The sequence below is a fragment of the Mesoplodon bidens genome (genome assembly GCF_964165515.1).
Source record: "Mesoplodon bidens genome assembly, chromosome: 5".
Lineage (NCBI taxonomy): Eukaryota > Metazoa > Chordata > Mammalia > Artiodactyla > Ziphiidae > Mesoplodon > Mesoplodon bidens.
In genome coordinates, this window is record NC_138161.1 from 60,745,254 (window position 1) to 60,764,383 (window position 19,130).

The 19,130-nt window shown below is 36.8% G+C and overlaps 1 protein-coding gene across 1 annotated transcript in view; it reads left to right on the plus strand.

Annotated features, from left to right (window-relative positions):
- Positions 1-19,130, plus strand: part of GRAMD1C (GRAM domain containing 1C) — a gene marked incomplete at its 5' end in the record, with an annotated part of 93,566 nt that overhangs the window by 12,092 nt on the left and 62,344 nt on the right. The window contains one exon of the mRNA XM_081235778.1: positions 10,715-10,799. Within this exon, the coding sequence (XP_081091904.1) occupies positions 10,715-10,799 (85 nt within the window). The remainder of the gene's footprint in view (positions 1-10,714; positions 10,800-19,130) is intronic.

Consider the following 19,130-nt stretch of genomic DNA (forward strand, 5'->3'; position numbering starts at 1 on the left):
TAAAAGGAATAATACAGTTATGTAACTTTTTTTTTTTTTTTTGCGGTATGCGGGCCTCTTACTGTTGTGGCCTCTCCCGTTGTGGAGCACAGGCTCCAGACGCGCAGGCTTGGCGGTCATGGCTCACGGGCCCAGCTGCTCCGCGGCATGTGGGATCTTCCCAGACCGGGGCACGAACCCGTGTCCCCTGCATCGGCAGGCGGACTCTCAACCACTGCACCACCAGGGAAGCCCTTCAAACTTTTTTTTATTGTTATATTTGTTATGGTGATCTGTGATCAATGATCTTTGATGTTAGTATTGTAATTGTTTGGGGATGTTTTATGTCAGAACATAAAACATTACCTTGATCAGTAAATTTTTTTTTTTTTTTTTTTTTTTGCGGTACGCGGGCCTCTCCCGTCGCGGAGCACAGGCTCCGGACGCGCAGGCCCAGCGGCCATGGCTCACGGGCCCAGCCGCTCCGCGGCATGCGGGATCCTCCCGGACCGGGGCACGAACCCGCGTCCCCCGCATCGGCAGGCGGACTCTCAACCACTGTGCCACCAGGGAAGCCCCAGTAAATGTTTTTTATGTTCTGACTGCTCCACTGACCTGCCGTTCCCCTGTCTCTCTTCCTCTCTGTGGACCTCACTATTCCCTGAGACACAATAATATTGAGATTAGGCCGTTTAATAACCCTGCAAGTGTTCAAGTGAAAGGAAGAGTCATACATCTCTCACTTTAAATCAAAAGCTAGAACTGGGGCTTCCCTGGTGGCGCAGTGGTTGAGAGTCTGCCTGCTAATGCAGGGGACACGGGTTCGAGCCCTGGTCTGGAAGGATCCCACATGCCGCGGAGCAGCTAGGCCCGTGAGCCACAACTACTGAGCCTGCGCGTCTGGAGCCTGTGCTCCGCAACAAGAGAGGCCGCGATAGTGAGAGGCCCGCGCACCGCGATGAAGAGTGACCCCCGCTTGTCACAACTAGAGAAAGCCCTGGCACAGAAACGAAGACCCAACACAGCAAAAATAAATAAATAAACTAAAGGATTTCATTTCTTTCTAAAAAAAAAAAGAAAAAAAGCTAGAAGTGATTAAGCTTAGTGAGGAAAGCATGTCGAAAGCCGAGATAGGCTGAAAGCTAGGCCTTTTGCGTCAGTTAGCCATGTTTCGAATGCAAAGGAAAAGTTCTTGAAGGAAACTAAAAGTGCTACTTCAGTGAACAGGAATGATAAGAAAACAAAATATCCTTATTGCTGATACGGAGAAAGTTTTAGTGGTCTGCATAGAAGATCAAACCAGCCACGACAATCGCTTAAGCCAAAGCCTAATCCCGACAAGGTCCTAACTCTCTTCAGTTCTGCAAAGACTGAGAGAGGTAAGGAAGCTGCAGAAGAAAAGTTTGAAGGTGGCAGATGCTGTTTCATGAGGTTTAAGGAAGGAAGCCATCTCCATAACATCAAAGTCCAAGGTGAAACTGCAGTAAAATTATCCAAAATATCTCGCTAAGATAATTAACAAAGGTGGCTACACTAAGCAATAGATTTTCAATGTAAACAAAAGAGCCTAATATTGGAAGAAGATGCCATCTAGGACATTTATAGCTGGGGAGGAGAAGTCAGTGCTTGGCTTCCAAGCTTCAGAGAACAGGCTGACTCTTGTTAGGGTCCAATGCTGCTGGTGACTTAAGTTGAGGCCAGTGCTCATTTACCATTCTGAAAATCCTAGGGCCCTTAAGAATTATTCCAAATCTACTCTGTGCACAGCAAGGCCCGGATGACAGCACATCTTACCATATTGTTTACTGACTATTTTAAGCCCACTGTCGAGACCTGCTGCTGAAAAAAAAGATTTCTTCAAAATATTACCGCTCACTGACAATGCATCTGGTCACCCAGGAGCTCTGATGGAGATATAGAAGGAGATTAATGTTGTTTTCATGCCTGCTAACACAGTATTCATGATGTAGCCCATGGGTCAAGGAGTAGCTTCGACTTTCAATTCTTATTATTTAAGAAATACATTTCATAAAACTATAGCTGACATAGGAGGTGATTCCTCTGATGGGTCTGGGCAAAGTAAATTGAAAATCTTCTGGAAAGGATTCACCATCCTAGATGCCATTAAGAACGTTTGTGATTCTTGGGGAGAGGTCAAAATATCAACATTAACAGGAGTTTGGAAGACGTTGATTTCAGCTCTCATGGATGACTTTGAGGGGTTCAGTACTTTAGTGGAGGAAGTAACTGCATATGTGGTGGAAATAACAAGAGAACTAGAATTAGAAGTGGAGCCTGAAGAGATGACTGAATTGCTGCAATCTCAGGATGAACCTCTAACGGTTGAAGAGTTGCTTTTTATAGATGAGCAAAGAAAATGTTTTCATGAGATGGAATCTACTCGTAGTGAAGATGCTGTGAAGATTGTTGAAATGACAATGAAAGGATCTAGAGTATGACATAAACTTAGTTAATAAAGCAGCAGCAGGGTTTGAGAGAATTGACTACAGTTTTGAAAGAACATCTACTGTAAGTAAAATACTATCGAACCGTATTTGCATGCTACAGAGTAATCATTCATGAAAGGATGAGTCAGTCGATGGGACAGACTTCACTGTAGTATTATTTTAAGAAATTTCCATAGTCACCCCAACTTCAGCAACCACCACCTTGTTCAGTCAGCAGCTGTCAACACTGAGGCAAAGATCTCCACCAGAAAAAAGATTATGACTTGCTGAAGGCTCGGATGATGGTTAGCATTTCTTAGCAATAAAGTATTTTTTAGTTAAGGTATTTACATTGTTCTTTTTTAGACATAATGCTATGGTGCATTTAATAGACTACAGTATAGTGTTAACGTAACTTCTGCATGCAATGGGAAACCAAAAAATTTGAATGGCTTACTTTATTGCAATATTTACTTCATTGCAGTGATCTTTGAGGTATGCCTGTGATCTTGTCTATATCTGCAAACGATCTTGCTGGGATTTTGATAGAAATTGTGTAAAACCTATATATCTTCGGGGAAGATTGACATTTTTACTACATTGAGTCTTTCAATCCAGGGACGTGGTATGTCTCTCTTGTGTATTTAGATCTCTTGATTTCTTTCATCAGTGTTTTCTAGTTTTCAGCATACACATCTTTTCATATTGTGTTCATATTGGGATTTCTGTTTAGACAATCATGTCATATATAAACAAAGATGGTTTTACTTCTCCCTTATTGATCTGTATGTTTTTTTTTTCCTTTTCTTACCTTATTGTGCTGAATAGAACTTGCAACGCTATGTTGAATAAGAGTGGTAAGAATGGACATCCTTGGCTTTTTCTTGATCTTAGGGAGAAAGCATTAAGTCTTTCACTATCGAAGTATTTTGTTAACTATAGGTATTTTGTAGGTGTTCTTTATCAAGTTGAGTACGTTTCCTGTATTCCTATTTTTCTGAGTTTTTAAAATCACAAATGGGACTTCCCTGGTGGCTCAGTGGTTAAGAATCTGCCTGCCAATACAGGGAACATGGGTTCAAGCCCTGGTCCAGGAAGATCCCACCTGCCACGGAGCAGCTATGCCCGCGACCCACAACTACTGAAGCCCACGCACCTAGAGGCTGTGCTCCGCAACAGAGAAGCCACTGCAGTGAAAAGCCCACGCACCACAACAGAGAATAGCCCCTGCTTGCTGCAACTAGAGAAAGCCCGCGTGCAGCAACAAAGACCCAACGCAGCCATAAACAAACAAACAAACTAATTAATTAATAAAATCACAAATGGACATTGACTTTTGTAAAATTTTATTTCTGTTTCAAATGATTTGGTAACGTGATTTTTCTTTTTCAACATGTTAGTATGGTGGATTACATTGGTCGATTTGTGAATGTTGAACCTGCCTTGGATTCCTGGAATAAACTCCAGTTGGTCATGTTGTATAATTTTCATATATTGCTTTATTGCAGTTGCTAGTACATTGTTGGGGATTTTGCATCTATATTTATGAGGGATATTGTTCTGTAATTTTCTTTTTTTTTGTACTGTCTTTATCTTGTTTTGGTATCAGGGTAGTACTACCTTAATATAATGAGTAGGGAAGTGCTCCCTCTGCTTCTGTTTTTTAGAAGAGGCTGTATAGACTTAGAGTTAATTTTTTTAAGTTTTATAAAATTCTCCATGGAAGCCCTCTGGGCCTGAAGAGTTCTTCCTTGGGAGATTTTAAATTATAAATTCAATTCATTAATGGTTGTAAATCTATTCAAATTATTTCATATTGAGTGAGTTGTGATAGTTTGTGTCTATTCATCTAAGTTGTCATATTTATATGTGTAGAGCTGTTTATAGTATTGCCTTATTTCCTTTTGATATCTTTGGAGTCTGTAGTGCTATATACCTTGTTTTATTCCTCATATTGGTAATTCATATCTTCTTGCTCAAGGTTTTTTTTCCTTTGTCAGTCTTGCTAGAGGTTTGCCAGTTTCATTGATTATTTTAAAAGAATCATCTCTTTTTTCATCGGTACTCTGTTGTTTTTGTTTTTCTGTTTCATTGATTTCTCTTACCTTTATTATATACCTTTTTTTTTTTTTTTTGCTCATGTTGGGTTTATTTTGCTCTCCCTCTTCTAAGTTTTTGAGTTGGACACTGAGATTATTAGACTTTTCCCCTTTCCTAATGTGTGCATTTACTGCTATAAATTTGTTTCTCAGCTTCAGTTGTGTCCCACAAATGTTGATATATTGTATTTTTATTTTCATTCAGTTCAGTATATTTTTTATTTCCCCTGAGACTTCCTCTTTGGCCCATGGATTATTTAGATGTGTGTTGTTTAGTGTCCAAGTGTTTGGGGATTTTTGTGCTATCTTCCTGTTACTGATTTCTAGATTGATTTCATTATGGTCAGAAAACACACTCTGTATGGTTTCACTTCTCTTAATGTGAGATGTGGCTGAACATATAGTCTATCTCGGTTTTTGTTCCAATACACTTGATATTATCAGTCTTTAAAGTTTTGCTAACCTTATACATTTGAAATAATACCTGAGAGAACATAGATGAACTAGACAGATTCCTAGAAAAACACTAACTACTGAAACTCACTCAAGAAGAAATAGAAAGTCTCAAAAGACCTATAACAAGGAAAGAGATTGAATTACTAAGAAAACCAAACCAAACCAAACCAAAGCAAGAAAACTTCACAGAGTAAAGTTCAGTACCAGATGGCTTCACTGGCAGATTATACCACATTGTCTAAAGGAGAATTAACACAAATCCTTCAAAATCCCTTCCCTTAAAAAAAAAAAAAAAAAGAAACACTTCCTAAATCATTCACTGAGGCTAGTGTTACCCTGATTCTAAAACTAAAATTAACTGAAAATCTATACATTGCAGTGAATGACTTGAAAATGAAATTTAAAAAAGAATTCCATTTACAATAGCATCAAAAGAATAAAATACTTAGGAAAAATTTAACAAAAGAAGTGTAAGACAGGAACATTGAAACTATGAAGTCTCATGAAAGAAATTTTAAATTCTATAAATAAATGAAAGGATATTTTTTTGTTCATGGGTTGGAAGATTTAACATTGTTGAGATGGCAGTACTCCCTAAATATTGATCTACAAATTCAGTGCCATCCCTATCAAGATCCCAACTGATTTTTTTTTGGGGGGGTGTGGAAATTTACAAGCTGAATCGAAGTTCATATGGAAATGCAAGGGCCAAGAATATCCAAGACAATCTTGAAAAAGAGTGAAGTTGGAAAATATAAACATCCTAATTTCAAAACTTACTACAAAGCTACAGTAATCAAGACAATGTGGCCCTGATATAAGGCTAGACACATAGATTAATAGAATAGAATAGAGTCTAGAAATAAACTCTCACATTTATGGTCTGTTGACTTTTGACAAGGGTGCCAAAACAATTCATTGAGGGAAATAGTCTTTTCAACAGATTGCTCTGGGACAATTAGATATCCACATACAAAGGAATGAATTTGGACCCCCTATTTCATACCGAATACAAAATTAATTCAGAATGGATCATAGACCTAAATGTAAGAATTAAAATTGTAAAACTTTTAGAAGAAAACATAGATGTAAATCTTCATGACCTTTGGATTAGGCAATAATTTCTTAGATATGATACAAAGCTCAAGGGGCAAAAAAAAAATAGATAAGTTAGACTTCATCAAAGTTATAAACTTGTGATTCAAGGAGTCCATTAAGAAAATGAAAAGACAACTCACAGAATTTGAGAATATATTTGCAGGTCAAATATCTGATAAGGGACTTATACTGGAATGTATAAAGAACTCATAGCTGAATAATAAAAACACAACCCAATTAAAATGTGAATAGACATTTCTCCAAATATATGCAAATGGTGAATACGCACAGGAAAAGATGTTCAACATCAATCATCATTATCTAAACATAAATCAAAACTACAATCGGATACTGCTTCACACCCTCTAGGATGACTGTAATGAAAAAGACAGACATTAGGTGTTGGCGAGTATGTGGAGAAATAGGAACCCTCATGCATTGCTTGTGGGAATGTAAAATGGTGCAGCCAATTTGGAAAATAGTTTGGCAGTTCCTCAAAATGTTAAACAGAGAGTTACCATGTAAGCCAGCAATTCGACTCTTGGGTATATACCCAAGAGAACTGAAACATATTCACACAAAAATTTATACATCCATGTTCATAGTGGCAGTATTCATAATAGCCAAAAAATGGAAACAACACTAATGTCCATCAACTGATGAATACATAGATAAAATGTGGTATAATATATTCATAAAGTGGAATAATATCCATAAACTGAAATGTTGTAATGTTTCATGATACAATATGGATGAACCTTGAATACATTATGCTAAGTGATAGAAGACAGACACAAAGACCACAATATTGCATGGTTCCGTTTATATGAAATTCCCAGAATAAGCAAATCTATAGAGACAGAAAGTAAATTAGTGGTTGATAGGGGCTGGGTGGAGGGGCAAGTGGGGAATGACTGCTAATTGGTATAGGGTTTCTTTTGGGAATGATAAAAGTTTTTGGAATTAGATAATGGTGATAGTGGCACAGCTTTGTGACTATACCAAAACACACTGAATTGTATATTGTAAAAGGGTGAATTTTATGGTATGTGAATTATATTTCCATTTTAAAAGTTGAGTGCCTTGTTGGCATGGAACTCTAAATGACTATTTTCTTCTGCATTGAATGGGTAGAAATGGGCTCTCTGAAGAGATTCATTGCCTCTCTAGTAGTACAGTAATTCTTGATTTAGCCCATTCAGTAATCTTAAATAATCATTCATTCTGTTCATCAGGATTTTTGTTTCATTTCCTTCTGGGCCCATGATAGATATTTGTTTCTCCATGTACCTGAATTAAGTGTAGCCATGTGACTATTTTTTTGTCAATGAAATGTGAACAAAATGATGTGTGTCATTTCCAGGGGGAAGCCGTTAGAGTTAGTACACTCTTTGCCATGTTCCTGTCCCTGGATGGTGGAGCCTTTATTAGCATATGTCCCTCTGTTAGGACAGTGTGGAGCTAAGCCTTTTGCCAACCCACATTGTTCATTTGTGTTTAAATGGGAAATAAACCATTGTTCTTGTAAGCACTGAGATTTGGGGGTTGCTGATTACTACAGTACAATCTAGTCTTTTATGACTAATGTACCAAGTTAATTTACTCGTAATTTTTACACTTTCTCTTATTCCAGTCTGCTATCAAAACTGCTTTAAAAACCTGCTTATGAGTTTATGGAGTGTGCCATAGATACTAATCATTGAGACTCTCCAGATCATTTTTGACTAGCTGGTGCCAGCCATTAGGATTTTTGGACTGCAAGATGCTAGTTTATTGAATTTTACTGTATTGACATGTATAAATATGCAACAAAAGTGTTGGAATTACTTAGAATGAGAAGATTGTTATATTTTGAAAATGATTTTAGAGAAAGAAGAAATTGGGACCTTCAAGGACAGATACTTTAATATATATATATATATATTTATATATACTTCACACACACACACACACACACACACACAAATATATATATATATTTGACACACTGCGCAGCTTGTGGGATCTTTGTTCCCCGACCAGGGATGGAACCCAGGGCCCTGGCAGGCAGAGTGCCGAGTCTTAACCACTCTGATTGCCGTGGCTAGGACTTCCAAAACTATGTTGAATAATAGTGGCGAGAGTGGACATCCTTGTCTTGTTCCTGATCTTAGGGGAAATGCTTTCAGTTTTTCACCATTGAGAATGATGTTTGCTGTGGGTTTGTCGTATATGGCCTTTATTATGTTGAGGTAGTTTCCCTCTATGCCCACTTTCTGAAGAGTTTTTATCATAAATGGGTATTGAATTTTGTCAAAAGCTTTTTCTGCATCTACTGAGATGATCATATGGTTTTTATTCTTCAGTTTGTTAATATGGTGTATCACATTGATTGATTCACGTATATTGAAGAATCCTTGCATCCCTGGGATAAACCTCACTTTATCATGGTGTATGATCATTTTAATGTGTTCTTGGATTCTGTTTGCTAGTATTTTGTTGAGGATTTTTGCGTCTATATTCATCAGTGATATTGGTCTATAATTTTCTTTTTTTGTAGTATCTTTGTTTGGTTTTGCTTTCAGGGTGATGGTGGCCTCGTAGAATGAGTTAGGGAGTGTTCCTTCCTCTGCAGTTTTTTGGAAGAGTTTGAGAAGGATGTGTGTTAGCTCTTCTCTAAATGTTTGATAGAATTCACCTGTGAAGCCATCTGGTCCTGGACTTTTGTTTGTTGGACGATTTTTAATCACAGTTTCAATTTCATTACTTGTGATTGGTCTGTTCATATTTTCTATTTCTTTCTGGTTCAGTCTTGGAAGGTTATACCTTTCTAAGAATTTGTCCATTTCTTCCAGGTTGTCCATTTTATTGGCATAGAGTTGCTTGTAGTAGTCTCTTAGAATGCTTTGTATTTCTGCGGTGTCCATTTTAACTTCTCCTTTTTCATTTCTAATTTTATTGATTTGAGTCCTCTCCCTCTTTTTCTTCTCATTAGTTCTTTGAAAATATTTTAAATAACTGCTTTGATGTCTTTGCTAGATGCAGTATCTGGGAACCATGAAAGACTCTGTTGCCAGCTTTTCTCTTTTCTTATTATGAGTCACATTTTCCTATTTCTTTTCATGTTTCATAAGTTTTTTGAAAATTGGACAACATAGGGACTTCCCTATGTTGCAATGGTTAAGAATTGCCTGCCGATGCAGGGGACACGGTTCAACCCCCGGTCTGGGAAGATCCCACATGCCGCGGAGCAGCTAAGCCCGTGTGCCACAACTACTGAGCCTGCGCTCTAGAGCCTGCAAGCCACAACTACTGAAGCCCACACGCCTAGAGCCCATGCTCCACACCAAGAGAAGCCACTGCAATGAGAAGCCTGCACACTGCAACGAAGAGTAGCCCCTGCTCCCCACAACTAGAGAAAGCCCGCGCAGCAACGAAGACGCAACACAGTAATAAATAAATAAATAAATAAATAAATAAAATTAATTAAAAAAAAGAAAATTGGACAATATAGATAACATATTGTAGCAGCTGTGGATTCTGATTGCATCCTTTCTACCCCTAAAGCTTGTCATTGCTAATTTCTGTTTAGTAACTTGCCTAGAGTAAATCTGTGAAATTGTTTGTCCTGTGGTATGTGGAAGCAAATGTCTTTGCTCAGTTTATTATTATTGTTGTTGTTTTATTTTTATGGCTGGTTTCTGGTGTCACCCCTTATATCAGCCAATCATTGGTGAGAAATTGTGCTCAAAGACAGAGAACCCATAAGGCTTTTCCCTTCTGCTGACAGATCTGTGTATATATTGTGTAGTGCATCGAAATTCAGATCATTTTCAAGTTTGTCCCACTTTAAATGTTCCACTGAGACTTCTTGTATCTCCATCCTGGAATGTGTGGATAGTTTGGGATTTTTCCAATCTCTGTTACACATGCATGTAGTCCCTGTTTATTTAGGAGTACATGGAGAGTTTTTCAAGTTCATCCGTGACTGTCTCTCTTCTAAGATCTCTCTGTTACACCCCCTACTGATCAGACAGTCTGCTTGTTTGTTGTTCTAACTGGGACTTCAACCTCCACGCACTTGGATAGCTTCAGAATTTTTCCTTTCACTTCTGGGATAGGTTTTCTGCTTTCCACTCTGAATCAGCTGAGTCCTGCTCTGTCAGCATCGCTGCTAGTTTTCACGGCCTGTTCCACCTTTGTAGAAGTACTATACTGACTTAACTTGTGGGGGAGGAAGAGTAATGCGAGCAGGCCCAGGAAAGAGTGCCACAGACTTCTGATGCTCATACCCAGGTTCAGTAGATTTTCCTGAGAAAATATTTCTCCATTTATTGTATGCCTTTAGTCAATTTCCAATCATTTGAGATGATTGTTTTTGACAGTTGTTTTTTTTTTTTTTTCCCCAGCTATATATTTGACTTTGCAGGGAGGATTTGCCAAAGTCCTCACTCCATCATCCTGGAAGCATCCTTTGCTTCCTTTTGGTGTTTTTGAAATGTTTATGTGGTTTTTCATATAAAGACAAACAAAAATATTGCATAAAAAGTGTATGATTTTAAAGTCCATTTTAATTTTATTTTCTAAGATACTACAATTCAGTTCATTTAATGATGATCATAATTAAACAGAAAATTAATTTTTTTATTGTTGCAGATTTCAAGTTCTGCCTATAAAGACAGGAATGAGGAGTATAAAAGACAATTCACACATCTACCTGATACAGAGAAGCTGATAGCAGGTAAAAAACCAGGAAGTTACAATTAAAACCCTTTTACTACCTCATCAAAGTAGAGCTGATGAGTGACAATATTTGTAGAAAATTTAAGCCTTTATGCTACATAGAAACTATTTTTTGAGATAAGCAGCATCTTATCATCTGTAATTAGACAATGTAAAACTAAGTTGTAATTCAGGGAGGAGTGATTTCTGCAGTATTAAGTACAATTGACCCTTGAACATTGAAGGAGTTAGGAGCGCTGACTCTGCAGAGTCAAAAATCCACGTATAACTTATAGTCAACCCTTCATATCTGCTGTCCCTTTGTGTCTGTGATTCTGCATCCATAGATTCAACCAACCACAGATCTTGTAGTACTGTAGTATTTACTATTAAAAAAAATCTGGGCTTCCCTGGTGGCACAGTGGTTGAGAGTCCGCCTGCCGATGCAAGGGACACGGGTTCGTGCCCCGGTCCGGGAAGGTCCCACATGCCGCGGAGTGGCTGGGCCCGTGAGCCATGGCTGCTGAGCCTGCGCGTCCGGAGCCTGTGCTCCGCAACGGGAGAGGCCACAACAGTGAGAGGCCCGCTTACCGAAAAAAAAAAAATCTGCATATAAGTCCACCCACACAGTTCAAACCCATGTTATTCAAGGGTCAGTTATACTCGCTAAAAAATAGACTTAAGAAGAAATGATTTGTCAGTTTCTTCTGGTGCTTGTTTCATATGGTTTTGTAGGGAAAATTTAAATTTGATGTTCAGTATATATTACTGTTCCTCAGAAAAAAGTGCTCCTTAACAGATTATAGAGCAATTTTATAAAAACTTTTAGGGCTTTATCATTATTCATATAGCCTTTCAGGTAGATTTTTTTTTTAAATAGGCCTTAAGAGGAAAAATTTAGTCATAGTACTTAAAAAGTGCTTTATTTTTGCTATAAGTATAATATAGATTCTTTACCATCAAAATACTGAAGTTGGCTTTAGTTTTAGTACATATTTCATTTAAACCATTTATTCATAGGAATTTCTCAGATTTCTGGTGATGTTGGTTAATATTCAATTCAATGTAACTGAATTTCTAGAGAGTTCAGTTTAGTTCTTTAAATATCAAAGAAATGAATCAAAACAATTTTTTTAAAGATTGGAATGTAATATAGTCTCACGATAATAGAGTGTATGGTAAAAAAGTGAAAGATCATTTCACCCAAGGCCACTCTGACCTTCTTCCTGGGTGATAACCACTTTTAGCAATTTCTTATGTATATATCCAGAAATTTTCTGTATGTATATCAAGAGGAATATATTCCTAAGAGAACTTAAATGGGAGCACACTGTGCTTACTGTTTTCAGTCTTGTTTAGAGCTCTATTAGCACTACTTATGGATCCACTGCATTCCTTTAATGGCTGCCTAGCAGTCAATTGAATGAATTTTGTACCATAATTTGTTTAATAAATCCCCTACTCATGGACATTTTGATTGCTTCCTGTCTTTTGCTATTACCACTAATGCTACATTGAACCTTCATGTTCATTTGTTTTGGCACGTATGTGCCACATGTATTGTAGGTTAAATTCCTTGAAGTGGAATTGTGACTAAAAGGTAATGAGCATTTAAAAGGTTTATACTGTTGCCAAGTTATCCTCCAAAAAGGCTACACCAATATTCATTCTCATCAACAGTGTATGTAAGTATCTGCTGTGCCACACCTCAGGAACTTTGCTTTAGCAAAATTTGGTATATAGAAATTGTATTTAAATATGCATTTCTTTAATTATGAGGGAGGTTGAACATCTATAAATCATTTGTATTTTTCTGTGAACCTTTCTTTTCATAAACTTTGCCCATTTTTCTAGCAGTTATTTGTCTTTTTCTTGTAATAGCTTGTTAGATGTTAAAAGAAATTAGATATTTTTCACCTGTTGTTGCAAATGTGTCTTGCCAGTTTTGTCACTTGAAATGAAATACTTTTCATGGAAACCTTTATAAAATATTTTATACTCATCACTGCTTTCTTGAAAGAAATTAATCTGATAATACAGTGATATATACTCACTATAAAGCATTAAAGCCATACAGAAATGTATAAAGAAAAAATTGAAAATCATTGGTGATCCTATCACCTATATGTAATTTTGCTTAATATTTTGTAGATATCTTTCAGTATGTATATTTGCTTTTAAAAATTTACATTTTTTGTGGTTTTCCTCACTTACTGCTATAATAAACTTGTTCATTGTATAAAATTTGGAAAATACAGGCATTTACAAAGTAGAAATCTAAAACCACCTATAATTGTACTATCTGGAAATAATGTCAGTGACACACATATCTATACAAATTAAAATATCTAATTGGTATCATTCTGTACAAATCGCTTTAAGTTCTTCGATTTAACCACATATTGGATCACTGTCTTCTGAAACAGAGAACCTTAAATTTAATTTAAACTTTTATTTTAAAAAACAACTCATTGTCATTTCAAATCCACAATATCATACTTTATAGGCTAGTTCAATAAATATTTATTAGTACTCAGTATGTGCCACACACCATACTGTTTCTGAAGAACTTGGGGTGCGGTGGGAGAGCAAACACATATAAACAAATCACTATGATTCAGGGTGATATGAACAGTTTTAACAAGGTACAGAAGTGGTACAAAGGAAGACATAACATGTTGGAGGAAGGCAAGTATTTTAATTTTGGGCACGTTGAGGTTGAGTTGCCAAGACAACTAAAATATATATATATATATATATATATATATACACACACACACATATGTGTATATATATATATATATATAGTATAAATATTATCTGGAAATAAAGATTTAGTGTACACCACAGTAATCTTCTAACTTGTCTCTCCCCTATTCTTACGTGCCTTCAATCTATTCAATACTGTAGCTGTAGTGGTTTTTCTAAGATGCAAATCTGATCAGATTAAAACCCTTCATGGATAGTATTCCAATGACCTTAGAATAAAGCTTGACTGCCTGACTTACGTGGCCTTTCATATATGTTAAATATCCTCTCATTCCTCATCCTTCATCAAGGTCCCTTCAGTCTCTAGCCTTCTGAAGGCAACCTTCTTTGGACATGTCATTTCCTTTTGTTTTCAGGCCTTTTTACTTCAGTTTGCCTAGAACTGTTTTCCCTCCTCTGTACCTGGCTATCTTTTGTCTATATATTTTTAAATATATATTTACATATATATTTTATTTGTATATTTCTCATTTAGCAGTGCCTTTACTGTAAATTTGACTGGATTGGTACAGCTCTCGTATTCAGCTACTGCTCACCAGAGTAACAGTAGTAGTAGTTGAAATACTGAAACATTGACTGGTAAATAGCCACTGCCTTTAGCCCCCCAACTGACTCCTCATACCTTAGCTCTCCTGGCTTCTCTTCTAGGATTCCCAGGGCCTTCCCATGATCCAGCAATGAAAGGTTTTATATCTGACATAGAAAGGTCCCTGTAGAACTCTGATCCAACACTATGGTTGGTGATCAGTGCTGTTACTTTAAATATCACCTCTGGATAGATGCCTCCACTCTGTGTTCCCTTAAGTGCCTTGCACTTTTCTCTATCATATATTTACATAACCATTATCTATATTATTTGCTATTGTAACCCTGATACCAAGGTCAGTACTCGACTTATAATAATGGGTGCTCAATGATTGAATGGATGGTTGATGGATAGAGGAATGAGTGAGTAAATGAATATCAATGTCACTTAAAATCAGGAGAATAGATGAGCTCAACCATGGACAACATATAGAGTTAAAAGAACACTAACAAAAGAATCATGGCAGCAGTAGAAGAAGAAAATCCAGTAAAAAAATTCAGAAGGAAAGGTCAAATAATGTGTGAAGATCCAGAAGAAAGGAGTATCACAGTGTTTCAGGGTGCAACGAGTTGTAAGAATCAGAATAATTTAACAGTGTGAAATACAGTTGAACTAAATGAAAATAACAGTTTGTGGGATTGATCTAAAGTAAGTATATAGAGGAAATGTATAGTGTTAAATGAATATATTAAAAAACAAAAAGGAAGTAAAATCAGTAACCTAAGCTTACACCTAATAAATCTATAATAGAAGAGGAAACTAAACCTAAAGCAAACAAAGGGAAAGAAATGATAAAGACCAGAGCATAAATTAATGAAATTAAAAATAGAGAAAACCAATGAAGCAAAAGCTGGTTCTCTGAAAAGATGAATAAAATTGAGAGACTGAGAGCCTGGTTGACCAAGAAAAATGATGGATGACACATATTACCAATATCAGGAATGGAAAAGAGGCCATCACTACTGATCCCATGGATAGTAAAAGGATAATAAGGAAATACTATGAACAACTCTATGCCCATAATGCAGTAATTTAGATAAAATAGACTAACTCTTTGAAAAATACAAACTCCTGAACATCACACAAGAAGAAACGTATAGCTGGAATAGTCCTATAGCTAGTAAAGAAATTGAATTTGTAGTTAAGAACCTTCCATAAAAAGAAAACTTGGTCTAGATAGTGTCACTGGTGAATTCTATCAACCATTTATAGAAGAAATAGTATCATCCATTCCAGAAAATAAGAAGGATCACTTCCCAACTCATTTTATGAGACTAGTATTACCAAAATACCAAAACCAGACAGAAACATTCCAAGAAAAGACCAATATCTGGCATGAACATAGAAATAAAAAGTTGAAACAAAATATTAACGAATGAAATTCAGCATTTATAAAAGGGATTATAGATTATGACCAAGTGAGGTTCATTCCAGGAATGCAAGGCTGGTTAAACACTTAAAAAAATCAATGAAATTTATCATCTTAACAGACCAAATATGGAAAACCATGTGATCATCTCAATAGATGCAGAAAAAGTGTTTGACAAAATTCAACATTCATTCATAAGAAATCTCTCAGCAAGTTAGGGATAGAACTTCAATCTCCTTAGAAGTAGCTATGAAAAACCTACAGCTAACATCATACTTAGTGATGAGAGAGTGAATGCCTTCCACTTAAAATTAGAAACTAGGCAAAGATGTCCTCTCTCACTACTCCTACTCAGCATTGTACTAGAAGTTGTAAGTATAATGAGTAAGTATAATAGACTTGAAAAGGAAATAAAAGGCATATACATTAGAAGAACAGGAAAAAAACTAACTTTATTGCCAATAGACATGATTATTCATGTAGAAAATCTCAGATAATCTACAAAGTCTTCTAGATTTAATGAGTGAATTTAGTAAGGTCTCAGGATTGAAGGTCATTTGAAGGTAAAAGAAAGGGTCATATTTATATGTACTAGCAAAGAACAATTGGAATTGAAATTTTAAAAATACCATTTACATCAGAACTTCCCAATATGAAGCACTTAGGTATAAATCTAACACATATGCAGGCTCTATATGCTGACAACTGTAACACATTGACAAAAGAAGTCTAAATAAATGTTTATAGATTGAAAGACTTAATATTGTTAAGATCTCAATGAAAAATCCCGGCAAGCTTTTTCATAGATGAGCAAAATGACACACTGATTCTAAAATTTATACAGAAAAACAAAGGAATTAGAATAGCCAAAATAATTCTGAAAAAGAAGAACAAAGCTGGAAGACACACATTACTCAATTTCAAGACTTATTTTGAAACTACAGTAATCAGGAAAGTCTGAGATTTGCCAAAAGATAGACATTTAGATAAATGGAACAGAAAAAAGCCCAGATATAAATTCGTACAAATATTGTGAACTGATTTTTGACAAAGGTGCAAAGGCAATTCAATGGAGAAAAGTTAGTCTTTTCAACAAATGGTGCTGGAACAATTAGACGTCCATATGCAGAAAAGCGAACTTTGATGCCTGCCTTACACTTTTTATGGAAATTACCTCAAAATGGATCATAGAACTAAATGTAAAATGTAAAACTGTAGAACTTCTAGAAGAAAACATCTGGGTTTTTCTAGAGGAAATCTCTATGAACTTGGATTTGATAGTGAATTTTTAGATGTAATACCAATAGCATGATTCATACAAGAAAAGAATTGATAAATTGTGCTTTTTTTGCTCTGCAAAAGATACTTTTTAGAGAGTGAAAATATAAGACACAGGGAGAAAACAGTTGTTAATCAGATATCTGATTTTTTTCTTTTTAAAGAAACACTTCTATCCAGAATAGAAACTATTCTTAAAAGTTAACAGTAAGAACACAAACATCCCAATTAAAAAATAGGCAGATGCTTTACCAAAGGAGATATATGGATAGCAAATAAGCATATTAAAAATTGCACACGGGCTTCCCTGGTGGCACAGTGGTTGAGAGTCCACCTGCCGATGCAGGGGACACGGGTTTGTGCCCCGGTCCAGGAAGATCCCACATGCCGCGGAGTGGCTGGGCCCGTGAGCCATGGCCGCTGAGCCTGCGCGCCTGGAGCCTGTGCTCTGCAACAGGAGAGGCCACAACGGTGAGAGGCCCGTGTACCGCAAAAAAAAAAAAAGTTGCACACTATCATTTGTCATTGGGAAATACAAATTAAAAGCACAATTAAATAAACAACATAGCTAATAGTCTTACTAAAATTAAATACAGGGACTTCCCTGGTGGTCCAGTGGTGAAGAATCTACCTTCCAATGCAGGGGACGTGGGTTTGATCTCTGGTCAGGGAACTAAGATCCTGCATGCCTCGGGGCAACTAAGCCCACATACCACAACTACTGAGCCCACGCACCTCAACGAGAGAGCCCAAGTGCCCTGTAGCCCATGCGCCACAACTAGGGAGAGAAAAACCTGCATGCCACAACTAGAGATAAGCCGAGCACCACAAGGAAGAGCCTGCGTGCCTCAACAAAAGATCCCACATGCTGCAACTAAGACCTGACGCAGCCAAAAATAAATGAATAAAAAATATTAAAAAATTAAATTAGATTAAAAAACAAAAACAAAACAACTGACAACACCAAATGATGATGCTGCAAAGCTATAGCAACTCCGCTGTGTTGGAAGCTGTGGGTGACTGTGGCTGACCTCTACCATAGGGAGTTCACCAGGCAGTTATTCGATATCTGTCCCTGTTCTTGCTATCCCTCTTTGTACCTGCTGATTCTAAGTGTGAAGTCTCTCTGGGGTGGCATAGGGAAGAGTGGCTGTTATCTCTGCTGCAGCCTTCCCGTATATTTTTTGAGCTGAGGCTTTCTCCATGCTGTGGTTTACACATTTTTATCCACTTTTTGTCTTCTAAAATTTATCAAAACTTCTAGTTTTTATACCCACCCCTCAGCATTGTTACGAATTTAATCTCTTTCATACATCTTCCCTGTCATTTCAAAGGAATTTTGGAGCAAGGGGGGAAGTAGACACGTGTCAACTTAGACCGGAAGTTCTGTGTACTAGTTTTGTACTAAAATAACAATATGTATACTGCTAAATATGTTTGTTGATTTGAATGTATTCACCTTGGGAGAATGCTTTTTTCAGTGATGTCATTGCTCAAAACATTTTTTAACTTCTCTGATTAAATGAGTGAACAAGGCAGATTTTCATGCTGGGAAATGTTGTGTTGGGAAAATATAATTAAAAACAAAATATCCTACCACCCCAGAAAACCTCTCCACAAAAGTAAAAGAGAAAGAAAACACTTGGTTTTATTATTGAATAAACATTAAACTAGAATGTGATGTGCATCACAGGCAATCTGCAAAAGACATTGTGAAGGCAGAAAGAAATCTCCCCCTTTTATATAGGCAGGCAGGTACAACCATTACATGTTCTAAAGATAAATGATAACTAGTCCTGGGCTTCCCTGGTGGCGCAGTGGTTAAGAATCTGCCTGCCAATGCAAGGGGCACGGTTTCGATCCCTGGTCTGGGAAGGTCCCACATGCCGTGGAGCAACTAAGCCCGCGTGAGCTCCACAACTACTGAAGCCCATACGCCTAGAGCCCGTGCTCCGAAACAAGAGAAGCCACTGCAGTGAGAAGCCCTCACACTGCAACAAAGAGTAGCTTCCGCTCACTGAAGCTAGAGAATGCCCATGTGCAGCAATGAAGACCCAAAACAGCCAAAAAAAATAAATGAAAAAAAAATTTTTTTTCATTTCTTGCCTAGGACATATTGCTATGAAACTATCTTACAAAAAATCAATTTTTATGAGGTATAAGTTTACTACAGTAAAACACCTGTTTTAGGGAGACTGTTTTTAAAAACCACTGGAAAAAATCTGTCAATCTATATCAATTAGTCTTCAGTTAAAATGTTAGCATAGCTTTGAATAGAGTTAATGTAAAATAGTGCAGCGGTTCTCAAAGTGTGGTCCACAGACTAGCAAAGTTGGCATCACCTGGGA